This window comes from Eleutherodactylus coqui, chromosome 5 (genome assembly GCF_035609145.1).
Source record: "Eleutherodactylus coqui strain aEleCoq1 chromosome 5, aEleCoq1.hap1, whole genome shotgun sequence".
Lineage (NCBI taxonomy): Eukaryota > Metazoa > Chordata > Amphibia > Anura > Eleutherodactylidae > Eleutherodactylus > Eleutherodactylus coqui.
The window spans coordinates 14,103,184-14,119,453 of NC_089841.1; the positions used below are offsets into that span (position 1 = coordinate 14,103,184).

General features: G+C 42.5%; 1 protein-coding gene across 2 annotated transcripts; it reads right to left on the reverse strand.

Annotated features, from left to right (window-relative positions):
- Positions 1 to 366: 366 nt before the first annotated feature.
- LOC136629031 (oocyte zinc finger protein XlCOF7.1-like) lies at positions 367 to 13,734 on the reverse strand. 2 transcript variants are annotated; one of them, XM_066605153.1, is made up of 6 exons: positions 13,593 to 13,734; positions 13,386 to 13,467; positions 11,460 to 11,603; positions 6,287 to 6,466; positions 6,081 to 6,204; positions 367 to 2,147 (listed from the first exon to the last, which is right to left on the reverse strand). In XM_066605153.1, exons 3-6 carry the CDS (start codon positions 11,514 to 11,516, stop codon positions 1,105 to 1,107), a joined length of 1,404 nt encoding a protein of 467 aa, XP_066461250.1. In that variant the 5' UTR covers positions 11,517 to 11,603; positions 13,386 to 13,467; positions 13,593 to 13,734; the 3' UTR covers positions 367 to 1,104. The 2 variants fall into 2 exon arrangements, with proteins under 2 accessions (XP_066461250.1, XP_066461249.1); XM_066605152.1 differs by having other exon boundaries at positions 13,337 to 13,467.
- Positions 13,735 to 16,270: the final 2,536 nt, after the last annotated feature.

Sequence of the window (16,270 nt, forward strand, 5' to 3'; positions counted from 1 at the left end):
CATAGTTGTTGGGGGGGGGGGGGGGGTGATTCTCTTTCTCCTATCCAAGATAGATTTTATTTTGCTGCCACCATATGTTCTTATCACAACTACCGTGTTTCCCTGATAATAAGAGCCCTACTCTGATTTTCAGAGGGGGGGGGGGGGTTGGGATGGCCTGAAATATAAGCCCTCCCCCGAGAATTCCACACCTCCAGCAAGCTAATGCTCTGATTGGTTAATCAAGCACCACATCAGCCAATGAAAGCCGGCACTCAATTAACCAATCACAGCCATTCAATGATGTCATTCAATGAATGGTTGTGATTAGTTAATCAAGCACTGGTTCTCATTGGCTGACATGGCGCTTGATTAACCAATCAGAGCATTAGCTTGCTGGAGGCGGAGTATTCAAGCCCCGCTACCAGGAAGAACTGCTTTGTCAGCTTGCAGGAGGACATGGAAGACGGCAGCAGCAACGGAGACCAGTGTGAGGGCCCCTAACACCAACTGTTAGGTAAGTATTATAAGACACCACCCAAAAATAAGACACTGTGCCTCTTTTGAGGCAAAAATTAATATAAGACAGTGTCTTCTCTTCGGGGAAACACAGTAATTGGTAATAAACAATGATATTTAAATCTATAATAAGCATTATGTTTTAGGTGAATGGAGCTTTAGAAGTTCAGCAGTGTTTTTGACACATTTTGTGCTTTACAAATACACAAAAGGCTCTTCTGAATGAAGAATGAGGGCCCAGCCATGCAATCTCCACCCAAGATCGGTGTCAAGGGGAGGAAAAACTGCGCTTGAGATCAGTGGTTATGGGCCCACTCTTGGAGAGGTAGTTTTAAAATCCAGATCTAAGGAAAGTTTAGTGTTAGATTTATTGGGAATTTGCTGTAGAGATTAAAAGAAATTGACAGCAAATCCGCACCGTTGAACTGAAAGGGTCAACATGGTGTGGACTGTAGCACAGAAAATCCACAGGAAATCCATCCACTTATGAACGCACTTTCTTGTAATGAAAAATAGCTGCTTCCCTGTATTAGTTCGTTGATGTTTAAGTTGTTGTGAATTTCTGAACATGACAATGCTTTCCTCTGATGCAGAGTTAGAACTGACTTATGGATACATCACTTTCCTACCAGTGCAAGAATACAGTTTCTCCTTTGTGTGACTTCTCTGATATTCAATATCATGAGATGTATCTGAGAAACATTTCCCATATTCTGAATGTAACAATGGTTTCTCCCCTGTGTGACTTCTCTGATGTACAATATGATGGGATTTATCTGAGAAACATTTCCCACATTCTGAACATGAAAACGGCTTCTCCCCTGTGTGAATTCTCTGATGTCTAACAAGACCTGATTTCACAGTAAAGCTTTTGTCACATTCTGCACATGAAAATGGCTTCTCTCCTGTGTGAAATCTCTCATGTCTAACAAGATGTGATTTCATTGTAAAACATTTCCCACATTCAGGACATGAAAACGGCTTCTCCTTCTTATGATTTCTTTGATGTACAATATGACGTTTTTTATCTGCAAAACACTTCCCACATTCTGAGCAAGAAAACCGCTTTTCCCCCGTGTGAATTCTCTGATGTCTAGAAAGATGCGATTTCCTTGTAAAACGTTTCCCACATTCTGAACATGAAAATGACTTCTCCCCTGTGTGAATTCTCAGGTGTGTAACATATTGTGATTTATCTGAAAAACATTTCCCACAATCTGAACATAAAAATGGCTTCTCCCCTGTGTGAATTCTCTGATGTCTAACAAGATTCGATTTCAGAGTAAAGCATTTATCACATTCTGAACAAGAAAATGGCTTCTCTCCCCTGTGAATGCTCTGATAATGTCTAACGACATGTGATTTCATTGTAAAACATTTCCCACATTCTGTACATGAAAACGGCCTCTCCACCGTATGAGGGCTTTGATGTACTTCATCTCTGTGCCTTTTCTGCTGCTCATCAGTCTGTACTGAAACAGAAGATCGGACCTGAATAAAACGATCATATGATGAATCTTTACTGTGAATGGCTGTGGGAATATCTGGCATAATGTCAGGTTCTTTATATGCAGCTTGTGTGATACCACAATCTTCTGCTTTACAATCTACAAATATCAGATGTCCTTCTGAGTTCCTGAAACGGTCGCCTGCCAAAAATAAAAGTCAGTTTACTATTTTTTGAATTATAAAATGTCAATATATACTTACTCCTCATATAACATTTCCATAAAAATATTTCCAAGCAAATTACAAGTCATGTAGCAAAATGCATTTAGTGACTAAGAACAATGGTGGCAAAACAGATCACAATCAGTAGACCTCACAGCTAGCACCAATAGCTGCTGATGTTTGGCCACCAGCAGTGGCGTTGTACCAATCTAGGCGGACCACTTGACGGCTATGGGGCTGAGGAATCCCAAAAAAATGTGTTTTAAAGTTACATTGCCACTACAGCATCTCCAGCATTTATCTGAACTCAAATGATAACTAGCAAGGTGCATAGGAGTGAGATACCAACGATAGAGAAGCTTCCATGTTAACGTGTATAACGCAGCATTTTGAAACTATTTTAGACTGCGCATGACAGCGTATCTCGTGCCACAAAATACAACAGAAGCCACCAAAAATCTATTACAGAGACAAATAAATGAAACAGCAAATCACAATAAGGGACTTTAACTATCCGGATATAGACTGGGAAGCAAAAAACCTGCAGATCTCATAAAAGTAACTATATTCTGTCAATAACTAAAGATAATTACCTTACCCAGCTTTTACAGGACCTAACTGGGAGGGACGGCCATTTTGGACTTAATATTACCCAACAGACCTGACAGAATAACAGGGGTGTAGATTGGGGGCACTGGGAAATATTGACGATAGTATATTAAAATGTAACTTGTCATTCGAGAGAGTTTTGTAGGGAAGCTACAAAAATTCTAAACTTTAGGAAATCAAAGTTCGATCAGCTCAGAGATGCCCTAACCTTACTGACTGGGGCAATGTCCTCAAAATAAAAGTACATATAATAAATGGGAAATGTTTAAAAAACTCCCTAAAAATGTACTGTGAGAGATTCATACCTTATAGGAATAAAGCTGTTAGGTATTGGAGAAAACCATTGTGGCGCAGTAAAGATGAGAAGGGGCAATAAACAGCAAAAAGAAAGCGGGTTAACTATTAATAACAAGAAGGCAGCAAAGAAGCACTAAAAACCTATGAAGAAAAAAAATATATGAAAATCAGATAAAAGCAGCAAAGATAGAGACAGAGAGACTTGCCAAAGAGAGAAAAACTCGCTTCAATTCTATATAAATAGTAAAAATATTAATACTGAAAGTGTTGCCAGTTAAATTGTAGAGGCTGATGAGGGAAAAGCAAATCTATTAAATAGCTTTTTCAGTGTATTCACAGAGGAAATAAAATGTCAGATGAGATGCAGAGTGATAAAGTAAACTCTCCACTAAATGTCACGTGTTTAACCAGTGCAGAGCTGCATTAAAAATATTAAAAGAGACAAATTTCCGGGTCTCGATATTTAACCCATTTAGGACCAAGCACTGTAAATTTACGGCGCTTGGTCCTGGGCTTTAAACCCAGCTGATTGTAAAAATACGGCGCAGGTTTAAAGCCCCTGTTCTGCAATCAAGCAGGAGCATGTTGGGTTGTCATCTGTTAGTCACAGATGATAACCAGGAGGAGAAGGCAGAAGGAGCTTCTAACCCTTTCTGCCTTCCCCTTTCCTGAGTACACAGAGCTCAATGAGTGCTATGTACTAAAAAGTGAAGGTGGAAGTATAGCTTCCACTGCACAAGCCGGCAGTCACGTGACCGCCAGGAGTCCTGGCTACAGCAGAGTTGCAGGGTCATAGCAGACTCTGATCAGCTCTATCAGTGACTATTATCACTACAGGAGATGTTTTTCCTGTAACTGGAGCTCCTATGGATGCCCCAGCTACAGTGGAATAGTGTAAAAAAAAAACCAAAAAAACATGTGAATGTCCCCCAGAGGTCTTATATGATGTCATGGGGGGCATAAATAGTAAAAAAAATAATTACATAAATAAGTAAAACAAAAATACAGAATGAACTAAAAATATACATAAAAAAGAGAATAACCCAAAGCTGATGCCAACCAAAACCATTGTCGTATGTGCCCTGTAATCCAAAACCATACATATTATATGTCAGTGAAAAAGATATTTAAAGATCTCTCCCATAATCTATTTATACCCAGGACTGTAACAAGGGCCTGCTCTAATAACTATGTATAGATATATCAGGGATCAGTATAGAGATCTCTCCCATCATCATTTATACCGAGGACTGCAACAAGGGGGCGCTCTAATAACTATGTATAGATATATCAGGGGTCAGTATAGAGATCTCTCCCATCATCATTTATACCCAGGACTGTAACAAGGGGGCGCTCTAATAACTATGTATAGATATATCAGGGGTCAGTAGTACAGAGATCTCTCCTATCATCTATTATCCCCAGGACTGTAACAAGGGGGTGCTCTAATAACTATGTATAGATAGATCAAGGGTCAGTACAGAGATCTCTCCCATCATCATTTATACCCAGGACTGTAACAAGGGGCTGCTCTAACAACTATGTATACATATATCGGGGATCAGTACAGAGATCTCTCCTATCATCTATTATCCCCAGGACTGTAACAAGGGGGCGCTCTAATAACTATGTATAGATATATCAGGGGTCAGTACTGAGATCTCTCCCATCATCTATTATACCCAGGACTGTAACAAGGGGGCGCTCTAATGACTATATATCAGGGATCAGTAAAGAGATCTAAAAATAAAAAATAAATCTTGTTATTTGTACAGCGCCAACTTATTCTGCAGCGTGAAACAAACTGCGGCGCGTTCTAATTGCCACGGGAATACGCACCGCAGGCTTCCATTGTAGCCAGTGGAAGCCGGCCGTCAAGCTATAATTCTGCTGTAGCACAGTGGAAGTATCGCGTGAAAACACGTCCCCTCCAACTGCCGGCCGTGTCACGCACTGTACTGCGCTTGCACGCCGTCTTGAGGCACAGGAACAGCATGTTGGATCTGGGAGGTGAATATAAGGGTTTTGGGGGCAATGTCGTGGACTCCACTGCGATATTCCACTAGCAGAGTCCGCCATGGCCGTGGGCATGAGGCCTTAAAGGGGTTGTCCCGTGGCAGCAAGTGGGTCTATACACTTCTGTATGGCCATAATAATGCACTTTGTAATGTACATTGTGCATTAATTATGAGCCATACAGAAGTTATCAAAAGTTATTCACTTACCTGCTCCGTTGCTGGCGTCCTCGTCTCCATGGTTGCCGTCTAATTTTCGCCGTCTAATGGCCAAATTAGACGCGCTTGCGCAGTCCGGGTCTTCTGATTTTCTCAATGGGGCTCCGTGTAGCTCCGCCCCGTCACGTGCCGATTCCAGCCAATCAGGAGGCTGGAATCGGCAATGGACCGCACAGAAGCCCTGCGGTCCACCGAGGGAGAAGATGCCGGCGGCCATCTTCACCGGGTAAGTAAGAAGTCACCGGAGCGCAGGGATTCAGGTAAGCGCTGTCCGGTGTTCTTTTTTAACCCCTACATCGGGGTTGTCTCGCGCCAAACGGGGGGGGGGGGGGGTGTTTGAAAAAAAACAAAAACCCCGTTTCGGCGCGGGACAACCCCTTTAACTGTTGCATGATGCTGGACAGACTGATTTTCCAAATTTGTCACTTTCAATTCCAGTGCTCAAACCTCCCCCTCCAGGACATTACTTATATCCACTAACTTATTGTGAGCTGCTGAGAATTGCTGTAGACTCGGCTTGTATATGCAAAATTTATTAGATCCTTCTATACATTTCAACTCCGTGGAGCTCTACTAATAGCATGCTTTATAGCGGATTCCGGGTTAGAATATATGGATTCACATACAAACAGACCAAATATTAAGCAATTTTGTTAAAGTTGTAAAAGAAGATATCAGCATGCAAGACATAAATAAGATCACAAGATACAACCAGGATATATAAATAGTGTATCAGCAAGATGTGTATGAACATTTAGTCCTGTCTATTACCTGGTGATGGGAGCGGCTGGCGGGTCTCCATCATGGCCTCCTCATACAGATCCTTGTGTCCTTCTAAATACTCCCACTCCTCCATGGAGAAATAGACAGCGACATCCTGACACCTTATAGGAACCTGACAACACAATATACAGTCATCACCCAGAAGCCTTCAGTGCTGTTACTGTATAATGTCCCAGCATTCCCTGCAGCGTCACCTCTCCAGTCAGCAGCTCAATCATCTTGTTGATGAGTTCTAGAATCTTCTGTACATTGATGTCCTCATGTACCAGGGGGTGCAGTGGGGGCCCTGGGATTGGACTCAGGGGTTTCCCCCATCCATCACACACAGGGGCCTGACAGCTATCACTAGATGTCTTCTTCACTACTGTGTAATCCTGTATATGGGGAGACATTAATAAGTAAAACTACAGTGATTTCCAGAGTCCATCACCTCTCCAGTGACATCATCAGTTATTACCATATATATTATGGAAAGTGACATCATCAGAATCTCTCCCCTCACCAGTCATATCATCTGTTATCGCCATAGATAAGAATGATGTAATGTGACATCATCAGAATCTCTCCCCTCACCAGTCATATCATCTGTTATCGCCATAGATAAGAATGATGTATTGTGATATCCTCAGAATTTCTTACCTCTCCAGTAACATCTGTTATTACCATAGATAAAAATGATGTCATTTGACATCACCAGAATCTCTCTCCTCTCTAGTGACATCATCTGTTATTACTATAGAAAAGAATGAAGTATTGGGATATCATCAGAATCTTTCCTTTCTCCAGTGACATCATCTGTTATTACCATAGATAAAAATGATGTATTGTGACATCATCAGAATCTCTCCCCTCTCCAGTGACATCATCTGTTATTGCCATAGATAAAAATGATGTATTGTGACATCATCAGAATCTCTCTCTTCTCCAGTGACATCATCTGTTATTACCATAGATGAGAATGATGTAATGTGACATCATCAGAATCTCTCTTCTCCAGTGACATCATCTGTTATTACCATAGATGAGAATGATGTAATTTGACATCATCTGTTATTGCCATAGATAAAAATGATGTATTGTGACATCATCAGAATCTCTCCCCTCTCCAGTGACATCATCTGTTATTGCCATAGATAAAAATGATGTATTGTGACATCATCAGAATCTCTCTCTTCTCCAGTGACATCATCTGTTATTACCATAGATGAGAATGATGTAATGTGACATCATCAGAATCTCTCTTCTCCAGTGACATCATCTGTTATTACCATAGATGAGAATGATGTAATTTGACATCATCAGAATCTCTCTTCTCCAGTGACATCATCTGTTATTACCATAGATAAAAATGATGTAATGTGATATCATCAGAATCTCTCTCTTCTCCAGTGACATTGTATTGACCCAGAAGGGCACTACAAAACACTGTTGTAACATAAAGTGTAGTGCAGACAAGCACCCTGTATCTTTAGTGGGGTATTTCTAGTCCCCATTAGGAGTAGAGGTAATCTGAGTAGAGAGTCTGTACAGGAACACAGAGAGGTAGTGCACAGTTAGAAACGGGCAGATGAAAGCAAAGTAAGGTGAGAAGCAGTTGGAGTTAGAGGCGAGCGTCAAAGGAAATGGAGTCAGGAGAAGAGCAGTTGTAATTAGTGTGGAGAAAGAGTAAGTTAGGGGCAGTCATAAAGCTGAGTTGGCGAGAGCACAGAATATAGTAACATAATATGTTGGGCTGAAAGAAGAAAATGTCCATCTAGTTCAGCCTGTTTGCACTCCCCCTTATTGATCCAGAGGAAGGAAAAAAAACAATAGGGCAGAAGCCAATTTAGCCCAATTGGGGGAAAAATTACTTCCCACCTCCATAATGGCGGTCAGAATGATCCCTGGATCAACATTTGAAAGTTCCCACCTGACTCCAAGACCCGAATCAACAACCCAACTGATTATTTAAAGTTTATATCCTGTAATATCATAGCGCTCTAGAAAGACGTCTAGTCCCTCTTAAACTCCTCTATGGATTTTGCCATCACCACATCCTCAGGCAGAGAGTTCCACAGTCTAACTGCTCTAACAGTAAAGAACCCCTTTCTATGTTGGTGATGAAACCTGCTTTCCTCTAATTGTAGCGGATGTCCTCTTGTTACCGTCGCAGTCCTGGGTATAAACAGATCTTGGGAGAGATCCTTGTATTGTCCCCTCATGTACTTATACATGGTTATTTGGTCGCCCCTTAGTTGTCTTTTTTCCAGGGTGAATAGTGCTAATTTTGATGCCTCTCTGGGTATTTCAGTCCCTTCATTCCATGTATTAGTTTAGTTGCCCTTCTTTGAACCCCCTCAAGCACTGTGACATCTTTCCTGAGCCCCGGTGACCAGAACTGTACACAGTATTCCATGTGATGCCTGACAAGTGCCTTATATAGTGGAAGGATAATGTTCTCGCCCCTCGCCCCTATACCTCTTTTAATGCACCCCGAGACTTTATTAGCCTTTGCAGCAGCTGACTGGCATTGATTACTCCAGTTTAGTCTATAATCCACTAATACCCCCAGGTCTTTTTCCATATCACTTTTCCCTAGTGGTACCCCAGTTAGTGTATATTGGTGACATCCGTTTCTCCTGCCCATGTGCAGAACCTTACATTTATCAACATTGAACTTCATTCACCATTTTTCTGCCCAAGCCCCCGGCTTATCTCGGTCCGTTTGTAGCCGCACATTGTCCTCCGTTGCATTGATTATATTGTATAATTTTGTGTCATCTGCAAATATTGATATTTTGCTGTGCAGCCCCTCTATCAGGTCTAGATAAATATATTGAACAGAATGGGGCCTAATACTGAACCCTGTGGCCCCCACTAGCAATGGTGGCCCAGTCAGAGTACGAACCATTTATTACCCCCTCTGCTTTCTATCTTAGAGCCACTTTTTCAACCAAGTGAACTCATTGGCATACTAAGTATCAATAGAAGTACTGATTGAACTAAGTACTAAAGATACACCTTGAGAACATAGAACCTAAGCTAATGCATTAGCCGAATACTCAACAAACTCCCCATCTCTCACTGTTTGAGTGCTCAGTTATCCATATCCTTGTCCGCAGGACCTTAGGGTACGTGGATAATGACCATTCTCTTTTATGTACCTGGTAGTTAATTGAATGCATTAACTGAGCACTCACTGAACCCAGTGTACTCAGCAACAGGACAGGTGACACTGTCATCACTGAATCACTGACCCTGAGGTTGAGATAAATGTATATATGTTTGGTGTCCGTTCGTCTAGGGGGCCTGCATCCCTATTACCTGGCATCTCTAACTTTATATAGTGGATTATCTAGGCTCCCCTTACATCGTTTGTCTGTTCCTATGTTTTTGTCTCAGCCCTTAATTTTATATTATTGCTCATAAAGTTCTTGCTTTCAAGCTACATCTATACTGTGAAGGGCTCCTGCACCAGTTGGGTAAAGTCGTCATCTTTAATTGTTCTCAAGAACTTATCGCCCTTGTAAGTTTAGCAGATTTCATTTTCCCATATTATATCTGGATAATTAAAGTCTCCCATAATAATTACCTAATTGTGGGTTGCCACCTTTTCTATTTGTCTTATTAATAAGTTTTCAGTTTCTTCTGCTACTTTTGGTGTCCTATAGAAAACCCCTATCAGGATTTTGTTATTTTTCCTTCCCTGTATTTCTACCCACAGAGATTCCAGGTTTTCGTCACCTACACCTATATCTTCTCGTTGCCTCGGCATTAAGTAGGATTTAACATACAGACACACCCCTCCCGCTTTCTGTTCCCCACGGTCTCTTTTGTAAATTCACCGCCCAATTGCACTTTTTATCAAGCCATGTTTCCGTTATGCCTACTATAGCGTAGTTTTTATCAGTCATTCTTGCTTCAAGCTCACTCACTTTACTGATCAGACATCTTGTATTCATTGCCATACAATTTTTTCGGTTGTTGTTATTCTTTATATTCATTATGCTTATGGTCCTATTAGCTGTTCTGTCTGTTCTAAATGTACTAACCCCACCCCTTGCTTGACCCCAATTACCATTACTTGGTCCCAAGGTCACTGTCTATACTATCTTTCCCTATACTGCTCTTTTTGCCCTCCCCCCAGTCCCTAGTTTAAACACTCCTCCAACCCTCTTCCCATCTTCTCCCCCAGCACAGCTGCACCCTGCCCATTGAAATGCAGCCCATTTCAATGGGTAGAGCCCGTAGCCGACAGCAAAGTCAGCCCAGTTCTCCAGGAACCCAAACCCCTCCTTCCTGCACCAACTCTAAAGATAGAAAAGAAAAGCTGCTACCTGAAAGGATCTGAGGAGAAGCAAGCCTGGACAATTGGAGTCCAGAGGGATCCTTCTGTCAGTAAGAGTAACTGAGTAATTGGTAACCGTGAGTGGAAATGCCATATTGTTCACAGGCCCAATCAACACCCGGGTTATACACAACCCAGAAGAATTATGGCTGAACAGTCTTGGTGGCAGCTTATATAGTAAACTAACAGTCTACTTGATTAGATCATACCAGAGATCCACATATTCCTACCAAAGCTCTCCTGTCACACAGAATCGGATAGATAACTACCAGCAGCATCACACTGACAGTAACAATTACCTCTCCAGGTCACCAATCTTTCTCCATAACCAGTGAATGTGTTCTTCTATACAAGTAAATGTCACTTTATATAGTTAGAAAATTATTGGTACAGTTATATTCATGGAAGATTCAAGTAAAGTGTTTCTTCTCTACCACGACTCTCGGTCTCTTCCTAATTCTCTCTCCAGAAAGTGTTGTGCTATATAGCATTGGTATCACAAGTGGCAAACACCCCTTATCCTTCTGTGTGGAAGGTGGTGGTGAGGAGCACAGAAGCCACCGTGATAGGAGACGCAACAAGCAGTCCCGTTGTCTCACCTCCACAGCTGGAGCACACCGCAACATCATCTGTTATTACCATAGATAAGAATGATGTAATGTGACATCATCAGAATCTCTCCACCTTCCAGTGACATCATCTGTTATTACCATAGATAAGAATGATACAACATGACATCATCAGAATCTCTTCCTCCTTCCAGTGACATCATCTGTTATTACCATAGATAAGAATGATACAACATGACATCATCAGAATCTCTCCCTCCTTCCAGTGACATCATCTGTTATTACCATAGATAAGAAAGATTTAATGTGACATCATCAGAATCTCTTCGCCCTCCAGTGACATCATCTGTTATTACCATAGATATGAATGATGTAATGTGACATCATCAGAATCTCTCACCTCTCCAGTGACATCATCTGTTATTACCATAGATAAGAATGATGTAATGTGACATCATCAGAATCTCTCACCTCCCCAGTAAGCTGGAAGAGTATCTCTAGAGTGAGATTTAATATACTCTTCGCCATCTTGTCTCTTTCCTTCTCGATCCTTAATGGTTCAGTCAGGATAATCCTCTTACATAGAAGATATCAGAGGATCCAGTATTGTAGTACCTAAATGAAAAGAAGATGAGACAATATAAAAACCACATAAAATCCATATAAAAATACAATTACTGGAGAGAATAAGCGGAAACTTCTGAAGAGATATTAAAGAGATCCGTCAGGAGTTTTATGCTGCCTGATTGTTTAACTATTGACAACCAATCCCGTGGGTGGAGGCTGGCAGGGACCCGCCCCAATGACTCTTCTCCACATTCAGCTGCTATTTAGATAATTGTTCATGTATAACCTCGCAGTGTACAGAGAACATCCTGTAGATGTCTGTACTGGGTGCGCCTGTCAGGATTTATGCTGCCTGTGGTTCTATAAGACTCCTCACAGGTTCCTTCTTTTGCTGATTAGCAAGAGGCAGTTCACCACTGATCAACTACTGATGAGTCCTACTAAGGGCACATAAATAATGTCATCCCGGAAAAGTCATTTAACACAAAATGTGCCCGTGTACGAATGTGTGAGACTTGTGTCCGTAGTGGACAGGGACTGATGTGAGTGATGGAAATATGTGTGTACAGCACTGCAGAATACGCTGGCGCTATATAAGCAAAATAAATACAATAAAACTAAATATCTTTTTTAAATGAAGTCACTGGACGCCCAAGTTGCAGCTTCCTACCCCGATGACCAGAACGATTAATCAAAGTGCTAACGACCACTTGACCGTAAGTGACTGCTTTGCATTCTCTGCCCCTGACCACATGTCAGTGACGTCATCACAGGTCCTAAAGAATAAAACATGCAGAGCCTGACAGCAGCCATGTGCTGGCAGGACCTGAAACCATCATAGGATGAGTCGCAAGGGCTCTGACCTCCGCCCCTGATTACATGACGGTGACGTCATCACAGGTGCTTCACTTTATTACTTTATACACTGTGTATGTCTGTGACAAGTGCATATAGCAGAGCTGTGTGTGTTTGTGACAGGCACATGGTGTTTGTGACGCACATGTGGCAGAGCTGTGTGTGGTGTGTGACATATGCATGTAACACAGCTGTGTGTATGCGACATGCGCATGTAGCAGATCTGTGTGTGTGACATACCAATGTAGCAGAGCTATGTGTGACTCGCGCATGTAACAGAACTGTGTGTGTGACGTGCATATAGCAGAGCTGTGTGTGTGACATACATCTATCACAGCTGTGTGTGTGTGGTGTGCAGAGATGTTTGTGGCGTATATGACACACGCATGTAGCAGGGCTGCCTGTGGTGTGTGGGACGCACATGTATCAGAGCTGTGTGTGCTGTGTGACACATGCATGTAGCAGAGCTGTGTGTGCGTGATGCGCGCATGTAGCCGTGCTGTTTGTGTGACGTGCGCATATAGCAAAGCTGCATGATGTGCATGCAGCAGAGCTGTGTGTGTGTGACGTGTGCATGTAGCAGAGCTGTGTGTGACGTGCGCATGTAGCAGAGCTGTGTGTGACGTGCGCATATAACAGAGCTGTGTGTGTGTCGTGCATGTAGCAGAGTTGTGTGTGTGTGATGTGCATGTAGCTGAGCGGTGTGTGTTAGGTGCATGTAGCAGAGCTGTGTTGCGCATTATATCACCAGAAACACTGGTGCTATATAATCATTTCCTAATTATTGCTAGTCTCCTATTTAAGAACCAGAGGAGACGAGATAAAAGGGTTCTTCCACCCCGGCAAGTTATCGGCTGCCAGCAGGATGGTGAAAGATTGCTGACCGCTGGGTCCCCCCAATCTGAGGCTGCGGCCCCCGTGCGTACCGAGCTGTGGGCCGTGGAGGACACCAATACACTCCGGTAATCCATTCACCTCAGTGGGACGGCGGGGATCGGAGGGTTCCAGCGCCGCCGGAGGAGTTCCCGAGCCGGGAGGATTTGTATGAGGAGAAAAACTAGAAAGGGAAAAATAGACATTTATTTCCATTTTTCTTTACATTTCCTGATAAAATAGAAATAAATTACAACCATAAAAATGACGTCTCAGGAGTCACAAAAAGACACAAAACTACTAGAATACCTGAGGGGGAAAAAACTTTACAGCTTCCCAACCAGCAGGAACTAAAAATGTCCCGGGCCTTAAACAGTTAATAAACTGCCCCAGCGGTCCTGGCATGAGGGACACATAGAGCTCCACCTGCAGAGCCAGGCAGCAGCCGTGTGCTTACAGGACCTCTGATGATGTCATCAGCATGTGTGGGAGGAGTCAAGGACCACATGACTAGAGGTTGATCCATGTTTGAGTCAAAATAACAGTGGCCCCTCCCACACAAGAGCCTGGTCACATGGGCATGACATCATCACAGGTCCTTTAACCCTCCAGGATTTAGCATCTACCCTGCATATACTGAGCAGGTCAAATGAGGAGACTATTAACCCCTTCTCTACCTTTTTGAGATAAAATATCTGTGCTGTGAGGTGACTGATAGCTGCTGCTGTCCTCCTCTTCTGTCCCTGAGAGGTAGCTGTTTTCTCATGCGCCATCTTGTGGTAGACAGCAAGCACTGCACAGATATATATAGGACCTCCTATGCAACTAGGGCTGCCACATTTCTCACCCCAAATTGTGGACCAAGGTAAAAGGAATGTGGTTTATGGGCGTGGCTTAACCCCATAATGGTCAGGCCAAAATTTGGAAATCTGACATGCGTCACTTTAACATATCATAACTCCGTAAAGGCTTTGCAGATCCGAGTGATTCTGACATTGTTTTTTCGCCATTTAATACTTCATTTAGGTGGTGGAAATAGACCGATAAAATTTGTGTATATTCATTAAAAGCAGAGAAAGTGGGAAACGTTTTTAAAAATTTCCACCTGTTTAATTTATTCTGGAAGCGCATTTGAAAAACTTTAGTTTTCTTTTAACCATTTAGGAAGCGTACAAATATAACATTAATTGTTAAAATTTTGAGAAACATTTTGTTTTCCTGCACCAAGCCAAGATTACAAAGGCTCATGTGTCAGAATGTTAGATACCCCCACGAATGACCCCATTATAAAAAATACACCCCTGAATGTATTCACTCTATTTTGACCCCACTTTTTTGTCAGGAATTAATGCAATTCAGAGGAGAAAAAATAAAATGTCATATATTTGCAAATACGTCATTTTAGAGACTTTTTTTCTATCGTACACATGAAAATGAGCATTTGCATTCTAAAATGGATCCCCCTGCTTGTCCTGTGTCCAGAAACATACCCATTGTGGCCCTAATATTATGTCTGTATGTACAACGGGGCCAAAACCGAAAAGAGGATCCGATGGCTTCCAGGACAGACATTTTGCTTGAAGGTGTTTCAGGCCCCATTGCTCACTTGTAGAGTCCCTGAGCTGCCGAAACCCCCACAAATGACCCCATATTGAATTCTAGACCCCTTAGCCCATTTATCTAGGTGTGTATTGAGCGTTCTGACCCCACAGTTGTTTGCAAAATGTATTATAAAACACATGAAAAATAAACTGTCACTTTCATGACAGTTTTCTTTGTGTGAAGCAGGAAAAACTGGAGAGATCCCCTCCCCCCAAAATTGTATAGCACTAGTTGCTCTGTGTTCAGCAATACTGCAATACCCCCATTGTAGCCCCAATCTGCTTAGTTGGCGCATGGTTACATGGTTAGGCCTCTAATGGAGGGAACACCCTTTGGAATTCAGGGCACAACTAAATAAACTCCAGGCCCCATTGCCCACTTGTGCAGAAAGACCTAAAAAAATTGACTCCTTAAAAGAACCCCTTAAACAGAAGGCACTCAACAAGCTGCTCCTGGAACTGCAGGAAGGCGAACGTTCCCGGGGACTACTTGTAGAGTTCTTAGGTGTTACAGATAATGATCTGTATAATAGCGATCACATGACCGGGGACCCCTCATCAGGGCCTCCAGTTACTGCTCCAGGCTCTCAGGTACCCTTGGTAGCCAAGAGCAAGGAGATTTAACATTTCCTGAGCCCTGCACGGCTTCTGCACTTGTGTCCACCATTTTGCAATTTTTCATTGGATAATTGCAATCATGTGACTGGGGACTGCACACCGCGGCCCCCGATGAGAGCTCCAAACTGATGGCTTCCTCTGATAGCTGATAACAAGTAGCTGTCACACTCCTCAACCCTGGGGCTTTTTTTCTACAGAGCCAACGTGTTTTCAAGGCTCTGTAGAAAAAAGCCCAGACACCCAGGATGTGAAAACATGTATGGATGGTCATTATGGGGTTAACACAACAAGTAATTTTTACTTCTGTTATTCCACCAGGATCACCCCTATGTGATCTATAAGAGAACGTCTATAATGGCAGGCTCAGCTATAGTGCAACGACGTAGCTGTAGGATAACTAGAGGATAATGCAGCTACTATATAACAATCCAATACAAGCTCTACACAGTGATAGTGATTACAGTGCAGTTACCTCTTGTGATCACAGGTGGTGTCTTTTATGAAGTTGCTCATTTGCTTTTCTCTATCTCAGCCCAGGTCACCATGAAGTCTTCCAGCCACAATGCATCTCTACCCACCTTCCCTGTCCCACTACAACTCCCTAATGAGCCTCTCAGTACCCCTACAGTAGTAGGTCTACATCTGTGGACCCATAAAGTAATATTGTGGCCCCACAAAGTGATAGCACCCCCAATTAAGTCATAATATCTCCCTCTGTAGCACAAATATGAAAAAATCCAGCATGGGAAAATAGCACCCCTTGTGAAA